General features: G+C 41.7%; 1 protein-coding gene across 4 annotated transcripts in view; it reads right to left on the bottom strand.

Moving 5' to 3' along the window:
- The window catches only part of LOC132582139 (protocadherin alpha-C2-like), a 341,397-nt gene that overhangs the window by 249,077 nt on the left and 79,917 nt on the right, over positions 1-12,403 (bottom strand). Inside the window, exon 1 of one of the 4 annotated variants that reach the window (XM_060253610.1) lies at positions 9,393-11,855. The exons of the other annotated variants lie outside the window; for them this stretch is intronic. Coding sequence (XP_060109593.1) covers positions 9,393-11,747 — 2,355 coding nt within the window. The 5' untranslated portion in view covers positions 11,748-11,855. Of the gene's footprint in view, positions 1-9,392; positions 11,856-12,403 lie in introns of those variants that run through there. 4 annotated transcript variants of the gene reach the window in all.

Raw genomic sequence — 12,403 nt, 5'->3', positions numbered from 1 at the left:
TGAGAGCATGGCATTCATGTCTCCCCCTCTGACAATGGCATTTATTTCTTTTGTTTGCCTACAATGACCAAGAGTTGTATAGCATGTGTATTCCAGTAGGGCTTTCCATGGACCTTTGGCCAACATGATTAGAGGAAAGGATTTTTAGTTTTGCCAGCTAGATACTCTTCAGGAATTCATTTTAGCTTCTTTTACAGCTAGGTCCACTTCACACATTATGTTTGACTTTGTTCTGAGGTTCCACCAAATAGTACGTCAACATATAATGTGAACATGGCCCACACTTCTGCAAATTTCTCTGTCCTACCAGGAACCCTCACCAGGGAGCCATATTTTGTTTGGTGTAAAGTCGGGTAAGTTTGTAGTCGAGTATTACCTGAAACAGACCTTCATTGTTCCACTTCCTATAGAATAATGTTGAGTAAGACTTATCTTTGTGTTGTACCCACTCTGACAAAAGACACTGCCAGTTACCATATATAATATCAGAACACATCATCTGCAGGGCTGGCTCCAGATTTGGGCAGCAGCAACTTGCAATGCCTCCTCTTCATTCCCATGTTGATACTGCTTGCACAGTAACATTCATTTCAGCTCCATTTTAAAAATAGAAATCTGGCCTGCTACTCATAGTTTGTAGATGTCCCAGAACTGTGAGACACACACACACACCCAGCACATGCTGTGATTATACATGAATCGCTTCCATTTCCTGAAGGTAGCACTTGCCAACAGAAGAGTACAACTTGCTTGTGCTGCTTTTTGGTCATGTTAGCAGCAAACATATTGTATCGAGTGCCACCTAAACAGTTCTCTCGGAGCTCTCTCAAACTCAGGGTGTCTGTTGTGGGGAGAAGAAGGGAAGGAAATTGTAAGCCACTCTGAGACTCCAACTGAAGGGAGGAGTATAAATACAACTCTTCTTCTTTTGTGCTCTGTTCCTTCTGAGTACCTGCCCCACCAAGAAATATGAGATCATCCCACTGACACCCATGTCTATGGGGCAACCTACAAAGGACAGTGATTTCTGAAATGATTTGCACCTCCAAAAAAAAAGTGAATGAATGGATTTTCTTATGGGGATTTATATCCAAACTATTTCATGAACTGGTAAAACTGAAAAGGTACTGGAAACATCTAACAGGCTTGAGAGACTGTTACAAGTTACTTCAGACTACATCAAACCATGGTAGGTATAACTGAGAATAATGGGGGTAGGGGGTGTAACTGAGATAAATGGAACAACTCAAGTCGGAGTCCCAACAATGAGTATGTGAGAGGTTCTGATGCCAGGACTTGTGTTGTCTTGAGCAGTTCTCAATTCTCTAGCCAGAATAATGCAAACTACATCTATGGGAAATCCTCCTTTTTTAGAAACAGCAGAAGGTTTATTTGTGATTGGAGCATATTTTGAACTACAAATTCCTTCAGCAACTGAGAACTAGCTGCCCCCCGTGTGGATTATGAAAGGTATAAAAATAGGAGACCCACACACAAATAAAGTAGGGTTCAATACATACATAGGGAAGTTACAAAATATGCAGAAAAATGCACATTGTAAAATCAAAGATGCCCCCCCTCAAAAATGGCCTAATGATGACTGAAAATGCTGCAGAAGTGGTGAAACTTTGAAAGAAGCTGACCTTTATTTAAAGGGGAAAAGGGGGTGGGAAGGAAAGATCAGCCTGCTCAAACTTCCAAGAGCGTGGATGATCCTGAAGCAGATCTTGAGAGGCAGCAGAATCCAATTTTCAACTTCTTTCCTATTGTTGCTTATTATATCTACTTCAACTCAGTACTAGCAGTGAAAGATTCCTGGAGAGTATACATATTGGTCTGAGTTTGGTGCAAGTACTATAGAACTTTATTTTGACATCTTATGATTTGCTTAGTCACAACGCACACCTATATGTAGGGACTCGACAAAATAGAGACCATATCCCAATCACTCTTGACCTTAACATCTGCAACCTATCAGAACGTATTTCTGAGCAACTCAACAATGATCTAGAACCCATTCCAAGTTACAGAAGGTTAGTCTAGTCTGAGAAAGCAGATCATCAATGCCAAAAATACTTTACCTCAGACCAAGTATCTCAGCTCCAAAACGCTGTGATCTCAGCAAATGCCATAGATACAGTGATTTCATCAGCCCAGTGACTTATTCTTGGCTGGATGCAAACCCTCCAAAGGCCACCTCATGGCAACAACATCCAACCATTAAGGAAAAGCAAACTGAAGACCTGGCTTGATGCAGACTGCCATGCAGCAAAAAACAATTTAGTGGCCAAATTCCAGTAGTACAGGCTAAATAATGTATCCAAACTTCCACCACAGCTTAAGGCCTTAAAACAGCACTACAAAAAACTTCTAATAGAAAAAACAAAAAAACTGACCTGGACCTGGATGATCCAAGTCTCTAAATCAAATAACCCTGCAATAATGGATATTTTCAGTTCTCCAGGTTATATCTCTCCAGTAAACACCAGATATATAGCTGCTCCTGCAGCCTATTTACATTTTCTTGAATCTAGTAACTCTAGAAGGGCATTTACTTTAGACAGAAGTATGTCTCTGAGGTCTGTTGTATTGGAAGGATTAGAGGTATGGGATAGGCATTCGAGGTAGAAATCCCATTAATCCCTCAAAAATCCATGCAAAGCCTAAACCCACCATCCTTCTTCTTTCTGAACAGTACTGCGGCTGCATGGGGGGCAGTGGCCGGTCAGATGAATCCTCTTGGAGAGGAGTGACAAGTGGAGTGCCTCAAGGATCTGTCCTGGGACCTGGTTTGTTCAATGTATTTATAAATTATGTGCATAAAGGGATCCCTTATGCACTCAGGCTCTGTTCTTGCCCCCTGCATGAAATAGACTCCCTGGAACATATATTCTTTAATTTTTAGTCCATTGCTAGAACCGTTTCCTGGTAGATCAAATAAAATTAAACTCTACTACCTTCTGCCTGACAAGAACCATCAGACAACAAGACAGGTGGCCAGATTCTATGCCCAGGTCTTCAAGGAACGTAAAACATGAGGCAGACTAAGTTTTAATTTTTTATCTAAATTTTAAATGAATTTTATGGCAGTTTTATCCTATCTCTTTGTTATAGTCACAGATACCCAATTTTATCAATGTTACTGATGGTTTTATTCTACATGCTGCAGCTAAATGCTTTGTATGAATTGATTAAGTGTGCTGGTTGCTGACTGTAACAATAAACTTGACTTGACTTGAATAACCCTGCAACCTTCTGGCACTTAATTAGGGCTGAGCTCCATACATAGTCTCCAAGCATAAGTTGTAGTATCTCTCCCAGCCTTTGGGAATCTCACGTCCATGAGCTTTATTGATCGGAAACAGACCCACATAACCTCACTGGAGATCCAAGTACAATGCCTCCCAGTGTAGCAACTGGTAACAGTTAATGAAATTAAAAAATTATCCTTACCTTGTCTATGAGTGGACTGGTTTTGCTGCTTTCATCATCCATCATTGGCCGTTCAGTTTACTATTAGAAATAGGCATATATATATATTCACAAATATACACATGCATCAGTCATAGAGGACAGCATAAGAAAAACGTTAAGAAAGTAACACAATTAACTCATGTCACATCGTATCAGACTAACCTTATATCTTTTTTCAAAAATGTTACTTCCTTGCTGGATTAAGGAAACACTGTAGACATAATTTATCTTGATTGCAGTAAAGCATTTAAGAATATTCTTGTTGAGAAGTTGGTAAAATGTGGTTTGAATCCTATTACTGTTAGGTGGATCTGTAACTGATGCTTGTGAATGATTCCTCATCCTCTTGGAGAGGAGTGACAAGTGGAGTGCCTCAAGGATCTGTCCTGGGACCTGGTTTGTTCAATGTATTTATAAATTATTTGAATGAAGGAATGGAAGGAACGCTTTTTAAATTTGCAATTGATACTAAATTGCGAGCGATAGCTAATACAGTAGAAAATAGAGTCAGGACACATGATGATCTTGACAGGCTGGAAAATTTTAACAGGGATAAATATAAAGTTCTGCATTTAGGTAGGAAAAATCCAATGCATTATTATAGGATGAGGGAGACTTCTCTTGGCAGTAGTACATGCAAAAAGGATCTAGGGGTTTTAGTGGACCTTACACTGTACATGAGTCAGCAGTATGATGCTATAGCTAAAAAGGCAAATGCAATTTTGGGCTGTACCAAAAGAAATATAATATCCAGATCACACAAAGTGATGGCATTACTTTACTCTGGTTAGACCTTACCTTGAATATTGCATTCAGTTTTGGACAACAAAATTTAAGAAAGATATAGACAAGATGTCCAGAGGAGGGCAGAGGAGTGTTCTGGAGACCAAGTCTGTAAGGAAAGGTTGAATTAGCTGGGTATGTTTAGCCTAGAGAGGAGATGACAGAAAGGTGATATGATCATTATCTTCAGGTACTTGAACAGCTGTCATATAGAGGATGGTGTTGAGTTGTTTTCTGTTGTCCCAGAAAGCCAGATCAGAACCAATGGGTTGAAATTAAATCAAAAGAGTTTTTGATTAAACATTAGGAGGAACTTCCTGACAGCTAGAGCAGTTCCTCAGTGAGACAGGCTTCCTTGGGAGATGGTGGACTCTCCTTCTTTGGAGGTTTTTAAACAGAGGCTAGATGGTCATCTGACAGCAATGCTGATTCTGTGAACTTAGGCAGATCATGGGAAAGTAGGCAGGAAGGGTTGCATCAGTGCTTAGTTCTCATGGCTCTTTCTGACATGTCCAGGGAGATGCTGATTACTACTTTGGGGACAGGCAGCAATTTTTCTCCTGGCTAGTTTGGTCAGGGATCCTGGAGGTTTTTTTGCCATCTTCCGGGTGTGGAGCAAGTCTCACTGGGTGAGAGGGGTGGTATTTTCCTGCATTGTGTAGGGGGGTTGGACTAGATGACCCTGGATGTACCAACTCTATGATTCTATTATTTATTTCATATATTTATCATATCTGTTTCTCATGTCTACTATTTTATCAATGGCAAGAAGGCATTTGACAGAATAGACTATCCTTTCATGAAAGAAGCAGTGAAGGCTTTAAATTCACTCTTCATATAGAGGTATTGATTTTTAGCATACTTTTGGCAAAAATAATTAACAGGCATTTATCAAAATCTTGTATTTGAAAACACTGCTGGTTATAAAGATAATCAAATAAAACCTGGGTTCTTAGGAGTTCCAATCTACTTGGAGAAAAGAGTTCCAATAAGAGATATATACAAATACATGTTTCTCACACCTCCATCCAGTTCTCCCTTTCTGCTTGTCAAGTTATATAAGGTGCAGTTCTAAACAGAGTCCCATCCTTCAAAGTCTATTGAAACCCATGGACCTCTGCTTAGAATTGCACTGCTTAGAACTGCACCAAACTTTAAATGATTGACCAAGTAGAGGAGGAGGCCACAATGAGGGTATTTGAGGCACACACAGATGTCCTTTTTCTCACAGTGTCAAGGCGCACTGTGAATACACGGAAGGTCAGGTTGGGAAACAGTGCTCTACTAAGCCTTATGGGGCACTCCCATTTCCCTGTGCTATGGCTGCACATACCATAAATAAAGTTGTTCTTATATTTTGTTGAACTCCTCATTAAATGCCAAAACCAGTTTTAAATATAAGAATTATAAAATGACAATGTTTATCTATAAAAAATCTTTGACTCAAAGAAACAATTGCTGCCAGCCCCCTCACCTTATAACTTTACATGAATAAAAACTAGCACTGAAAATATTTAGTGCCATACTAAATGAGAAACTGGGAATTTTGCATTTGGAGCTCTGACAATTCAATCTGATGCAGGGTTACTCCAGTTGAAGTCCACTGAAGTCAATGGGCTTAGATTAGAGTAACTGTACATGAGATTGCACCACAAGCATCCCTTCTTAGTAAACAGCTGCCAAGCAGTACCTTGACTCAGACAGAGACCATGGGATGGGAAGAGGGATAATGTTTCCTCCTGCATCAATTCCCTAACCTGAAATAATTCTGTAGAGCTGTTGAGAGCTGAGGCTGAAACATAATAGCTTGCCTCTCTTTATACCCTCAAATATTCTTTCAAGGCATCACAAAAACCCCTCCAAAATATTCATACCACACAAATCCATATCCTATTATTTCAATATCCACAGTGTGAGGCTGGTAAGGCTGTTTGAGAAAAGATGAACCCCCAAAGACCTTTGCCAGACAACCAACAATCCACAAGCCATTACACAATTCTCCCACAATTGTAGGAAAGCAGAGCTCACACGATTTTGTGGCCCAAGGCCAACAATCTGAATAGTGCCCCCTACAATTTAGTAAATGAAATAAACAAATGGTTATCTTTTCAAGGAACCACAGAGTAGAGAAGGGATAATAACACTGATAAACAGGGCTCCCAACTAAATGGTGGGGCAGAAATCAGCTCTCTTGTGAGCTTAGCAGCAGCTTGAGCAGAAAAAGCTTTCCATAGCATAAGGATGACAGTTAACTTGCTGCAACTAAAGAAAGTGTTCAAGGCACAACTAAATACCAGTTTTGAATGCAGTAAACATTCCTGTATAAGGATTCTAAGGAAAGGTACCCATTTAATAAACAGCATATTAATTTTTCTAAAATGATTTTAAAAGGTTATCTAGATATGAGATAAATTATATTTTCTATAGCTTAAAAATGCTCTAATCAAGTGTACATTAATATGTTCCCATCATTAGATTTTCACTATTGTTTAGGGGATATAAAGAAGTATCAGTGGGGAAAATGATTTAAATCAATTCTTTCTTGGCCTTTTTTCTTAATGATTTAAACCACTATCTTGATTTAAATTGTTCCCCATAGATAAATCTCATTGGGGTTGGATGGATAATTATTAAAGGATGGGTTTAGATGTTAACAAGAGTTAGAGGTTCAGTTTAAATGGTGGAACCACCTCATCTGCCCCATTGTTATTAGGTTTATCCATTAATATTTGCAGTCACCTCAAAAAACAGATAATGAGGTTCCGATAGATGCTGAAGACACTTCAGCTCCTCAGTCACATGTAGTATACAATTATCTGTCTCAAAAAAAGAGACAGGAAAAACAAATTGCCACAATTGCCAAAATCCATGAAGACTCCAGTTCTTGTGCAAATAATCATTTACATATAACTATCTAGTACTGCTCATATAGATATCGCCTTAAGCGGAAGTTAGAACCAAAAATTATTTTAAAAGACCTTACTCGGTATTATTTCGGTTATATTTTATTATTGCACCTATGAATTTTGTTACTGAAAGGGTGACACAATCCTTTGTACTATGACACCAGGGCTCACACATTTAGGAATTCCATATTTTAAAGTAAAGGGGTGACTAAATTAGCTCTCAACTTGTTAAATGTAGGGCACTCCATAATCATGCATTCGATAGTTTTGATTTTATCGTATGAGCATCTGCATCTTCTATTAGAGTATGATATTCTATTGTATCTGCCTCCCAAAACTGCCAAGGGAAGAACATTCATTCTTGTCAAAGTAAAAGCTTGTCTTAGATTTGGAACTGACAATTGATAAAAATATGTTGTCAATAATCACTGTATTTTGTTTAGGCTACAAATATCAATAAAGGTCAGAATGGCTTCAGAGCCAATGCCTACAACTAAGCCAGTTATAATAGATTCTGCATAATATATTCCATAATAGATTCATTTCAGTAATTTAAATAAAAGCATTTCAATAATTTCAACACTTCAAGGCAAGACACGAACAGGGTGATTTGCCATTGCCTGCCTCCATCTAGCAGCCCTGCACTTCCTTGGTGATTTCGCATCCAAATAATAACCAAGGCTGAACCTGCCAATTCTTTGTAATTGGAATTCTTTGCAGCTTGTAATTGGAAACTGTCTTGAAAATTAGTTGATCACATGCTGGGGTGTGAACCAGTAAATATAACAGAATGAGCCCACAACAGCCAGGGCTATGCTTTTGTTACCCCCTTTAAAAAAAAAATAAAAGAAACTGGAATTTCCTGGCTGTTTGTTTAGTTTACTTCATTTAACCTTGACCACAGTCTCTCAGCTGTTTATGAGACAGATCAAAATAATGAACAAATAAAACATATCTATGATATAAAACCAGTAATAACAAAACAATAAAACAGCAGCACAAATAATTAAATTCTCAAAAGATCAGAAAGGAATAAAATCAGCAGAAACAGCAAATTATTGCAATCAGAATCACAATACAGAGCTGGTTAGGGGAAGGGAATCAATTAAAAGCATTTTTTTTAAAAAAAAAATCAAAAGCTAGAATAGTTGTGGGGAAGGTATTCCAAACTCAAGGTGCAACTACTAAGTAGTCCCTGTCCCTAATGATCACTCAGCATTGAAGTGGGGGCATACAAAGGGTACATTTGGCAGGTAACAGGGGTGGAGTGGAATCCCTCCTAAACAGCCATCAGAATGATGCCAGTTTTTATAAAGTGGATTGGCCTGTGGAAACAATCGGTGCAGCACCCATTCCGGCACAAATCCCCTTCAAGCCAGCAATATTCATTCAAAGGCTTCTGTGTCTGTTTGTGGATGCCTCTAGCCTGTAGCTGAATACAGCTATGAATTCACTTGCTGAATAATGCACTTTATTCCCTGCCAATGCACCTTAACAGCGATTTGCAAGTGGATTTTGTCATTTTACACAGTAAAATCCAGATTGCAAAGTGCATTAAAAGTGGATTCAAAGTGCACTGTTCGGTATGCGTGAAAGCACATTATCACTAGGTATTTAGTTTTAATTAGATTAAACTGACAAAATGCTAACCTTACCATTCTAAACAGAGTTATACCCTTAGAAGTCCATTGGCATAAATGGACTTAAAGGAGTGAAACTCTGCTTAAGGGTTTATTTATTTATTGGTTTACCTTACTTATAGCCTACTCTTCTCACTGAGACTCTAGGTAGATTGCAGAATATAAAACAGTGGATCAGACAGCATAAAACAATGAGTGCCCAATGCAACAGGACTAGAATGACAATAAGAGACCAATGCCTGAGACAAAGGATAGCAAGGCAATTGATGACAGCTGAGTTATGATGGCCCCCAAACAACATATTCTCCATCATTTTCATCGAGCAGAGAATGGTCACCACTCCATCCTGTACACATCTCTACACCTATACCTGTACACAGCATTTCTCCCCTCTGCAAAAGGAAAGAGAGACTGTACAAACAGGAGGTGCCATGTGACTGAGCTCTGAGTCAAAGCCATGGCTCCCAGATTCTGTGAGGGATGCTGGAGGAGAATGGTTTTATTTTCCCTCACAGAAGGGTTGTAGGCAGAACATACAAACTGAAGCCAGAAGGAATTTCAAGAATCATAATGGTTCCATGCAACTCACCGGCCCAGCAGCATTCGGGACCAGCTCCTTCCCACTCTCGGCCAACACAGGAACGTTGGGGGTGAAAACCATGAGGTCACTCTTGGCACCAGCATCTCCACTCACCCCTGCCAGGATGTGGCTGTGGCGATTGGAATATGACCAGCTGCCCACTTCACTGGCACACACCAGCGTAGCTGTGCCAGGGCCATACATCATTGCCTCCTTGGCCTGGCTCTGGCATCGCAGTGCCACATACAAGAGGATCACCAGCAGGAACAAGCTGGACACTGAGCAGATGGCGATGATCAGGTAGAGATTGGTGGTGTCCGCCAGGGGCTTTGTGCTCCCACCCATCCTAGAGAGGCGGGTATCACTTTGGGCAGCCTGGGCACTGGCCACCAGTGACACGCTGAAGGTGGCGGTGGTTGACAGTATTGGCTTGCCATGATCCTTCACCAGAACAAGCAGACTCTGGCTATTGCTGCCCTCTGCCTCTTCCAGAGCACGTGTGGTGCTGATCTCACCACTGTAAAGACCCACTCGCCACAGGCTGCTGGTTGCATCATACAACTCGTAGCGAAGCCAGGCATTATACCCTGAGTCAGCATCCAGGGCATGGATCTTGCCCACCACGTGCCCAGCTGTCACTGGAAACTTCAGCAGAGTAGGGTTATCCTCAACTGAACCAGACACTGCAGGTGCATTGTCATTCTCATCCAACACAAAGACCTGGATGGTCACATTGCCACACAAGGAGGGCAGCCCAGCATCCTTGGCCCTCACCTGGAACTCCAGCAGCTTCACCTCCTCATAGTCCAAGGGCTGCAGGGCATACAGCTTCCCACTCTCTGAATGCACTGAGATGTAGCTCGACAGAGGCCACTGCTTCTCATCCAGCCAGTAGCTGACCAAGGCGTTCTCCGCCACATCTGGGTCCGAGGCAGACACTGTGAAGATGTGAGCACCAGGAGGGTTGTTCTCCTTCACAAAGACAGTGTAGGAGGGCTGTGCAAAAGTGGGTGTGTTGTCATTCACGTCACTGATGGGCACCACCAGGCTGCTGCTGGCTGACAGTGGGGGGTCGCCTTGATCTTGGACCTTCACTATCAACCCATACTCAGCCAACTGTTCACGATCTAATGGCTCAGAAAGTACCAGCGAGTAATAATTCTTGAAGGTGGACGTCAGCTTGAATGGGAATTTGGGGGGCCACAAGGAACAATTTATTTTCCCATTGGCTCCAGAGTCTCTATCCGCAACACTGATCAAGGCCACCACTGTCCCCGGGGGGGAGTCCTCTGGAACTGGCACAGACAGGGACGACACTGACACCTCTGGTGCATTGTCATTCACATCCAGCACCTCAATGACCACTTGGCAATGCCCAGACAAGGGAGGGTTGCCTTTATCTTCAGCCACCATCTGCAGATCAAACACATTAATATCCTCGAAATCCACATTTCCATTTACTATTAATTCCCCTGTGTTGGAGTTTATGCTAAAAATCTTTCGGAAAGTTGGTGGAGTGTGGTCACTAAAGGAGTAAGAGATCTCTTTATTAATTCCTTCATCTAAATCAGTGGCAGTGAGTGCAATAGCCAGAGTTCCAGCAGCTGCATTTTCCAGCAATTTTACCCTGTAAACTGACTGGTTAAAGACAGGGGGGTTGTCATTTGCATCCAGCACATTGATCACCAGCTGGACTGTGCCCGAGAGCTGTGGCTTGCCCCCATCAGAGGCCGTGAGCAATAAGTGATGCAGGGGGGCTTTTTCCCTGTCTAGTGGAGCTTTTAATACAAGTACTGGAGATTTACTCTGGTTTTCACTACCTGAATCGAGAACAAAGTAATCATTCAGGCTGAGTTTGTAGGTTATCAAGGCATTGGCATCTGTATCTGCATCAGAGGCACCTGCTAGTAAGAAACGAGAACCTGCCACCCTCGATTCTGCAATGGCCAGAATCTGTTCATGCACTGAAAACACAGGAGGATTGTCATTTATGTCCTTGATCTCCACCTCCACATGGAAGACTCTCAGGGGTTTATCCACAATCACCTCCAGGTGAATGGCACAGTCCGTGTTCTCAGCACACAGCTCCTCCCTGTCTATCCTGGAATTAACAAACAAAATCCCATTCTGCACATTTACCTGGAAATGCTCTTCCTGTCCCTTGGAAACCATCCGGAACATCCGAGGCACCAGCTCACTCACCTCCAGCCCCAGGTCTTGAGCGATGCGGCCCACAAAGGTGCCGTGCTGGGATTCCTCCAGCACGGAATAATGGAGCTGGCCGCTCCCCACCTCCCAAGCTGTGTGGAAGAGAATCAGTTGCAGCAGCAGCTTTGCCCCATCATCCTTCTGCCAAGCAACCATGGCAAGCTCACACACAAAGCCCCAACGGTCTTGGCTGGCTTCAGGACTCTCCTTCCCTTTCCATCCACACTGGTCTTCCCAAAATCAATGGGATTTTTTCCTGCTGTGCAGCATCCCTTGTGCGCTCTGTTCCTCTTTTAGATCAGGCAGGCTGGCTTTTCAGTCTCTCCCAGGGAGGAGCTCTGTGTTTTCAGTCCTCCTTAAATATTCTCTTAGACGACAGTGACCCCTTGTGACGGAATTTTGAAACTGAGAAACAGTTTCAAATGAAATTGTTCTAATCGTTTTTGCATTTGTTTTCACACTCCTGCTTTGAGAGCACGGCATTCATATATCTCCCTCTCGGAAAGCCTACAATTTCTTTTACTTTGCCTATAATGAACAGGAGTCCTGTGGCACCATAACAGTGTGCAACATTTTATTCCAGCAGGAGCCTCCATGGACATCATCATCAGAGGCAAGGGTTTTTCAAAATTTCTGCTGGCCTATATACTCTTCATGAATTCTTCTTAGCTTCTTTTACAACTTGGGCCACTTCACACATTATGCCTCAGCAAAGTTTTCACCAAATATTATATCAACCTGTAGCATGTGAATGTGACCTACACATCTGCAAGTTCCTTATTCTACCAGGGAGCCAGGGTATTTTGTATCCT

This window comes from Heteronotia binoei, chromosome 14 (assembly GCF_032191835.1).
Source record: "Heteronotia binoei isolate CCM8104 ecotype False Entrance Well chromosome 14, APGP_CSIRO_Hbin_v1, whole genome shotgun sequence".
NCBI lineage: Eukaryota > Metazoa > Chordata > Lepidosauria > Squamata > Gekkonidae > Heteronotia > Heteronotia binoei.
Note: the sequence above shows the minus strand (reverse complement) of the source record. Positions and strands in the feature narration are given on the sequence as shown.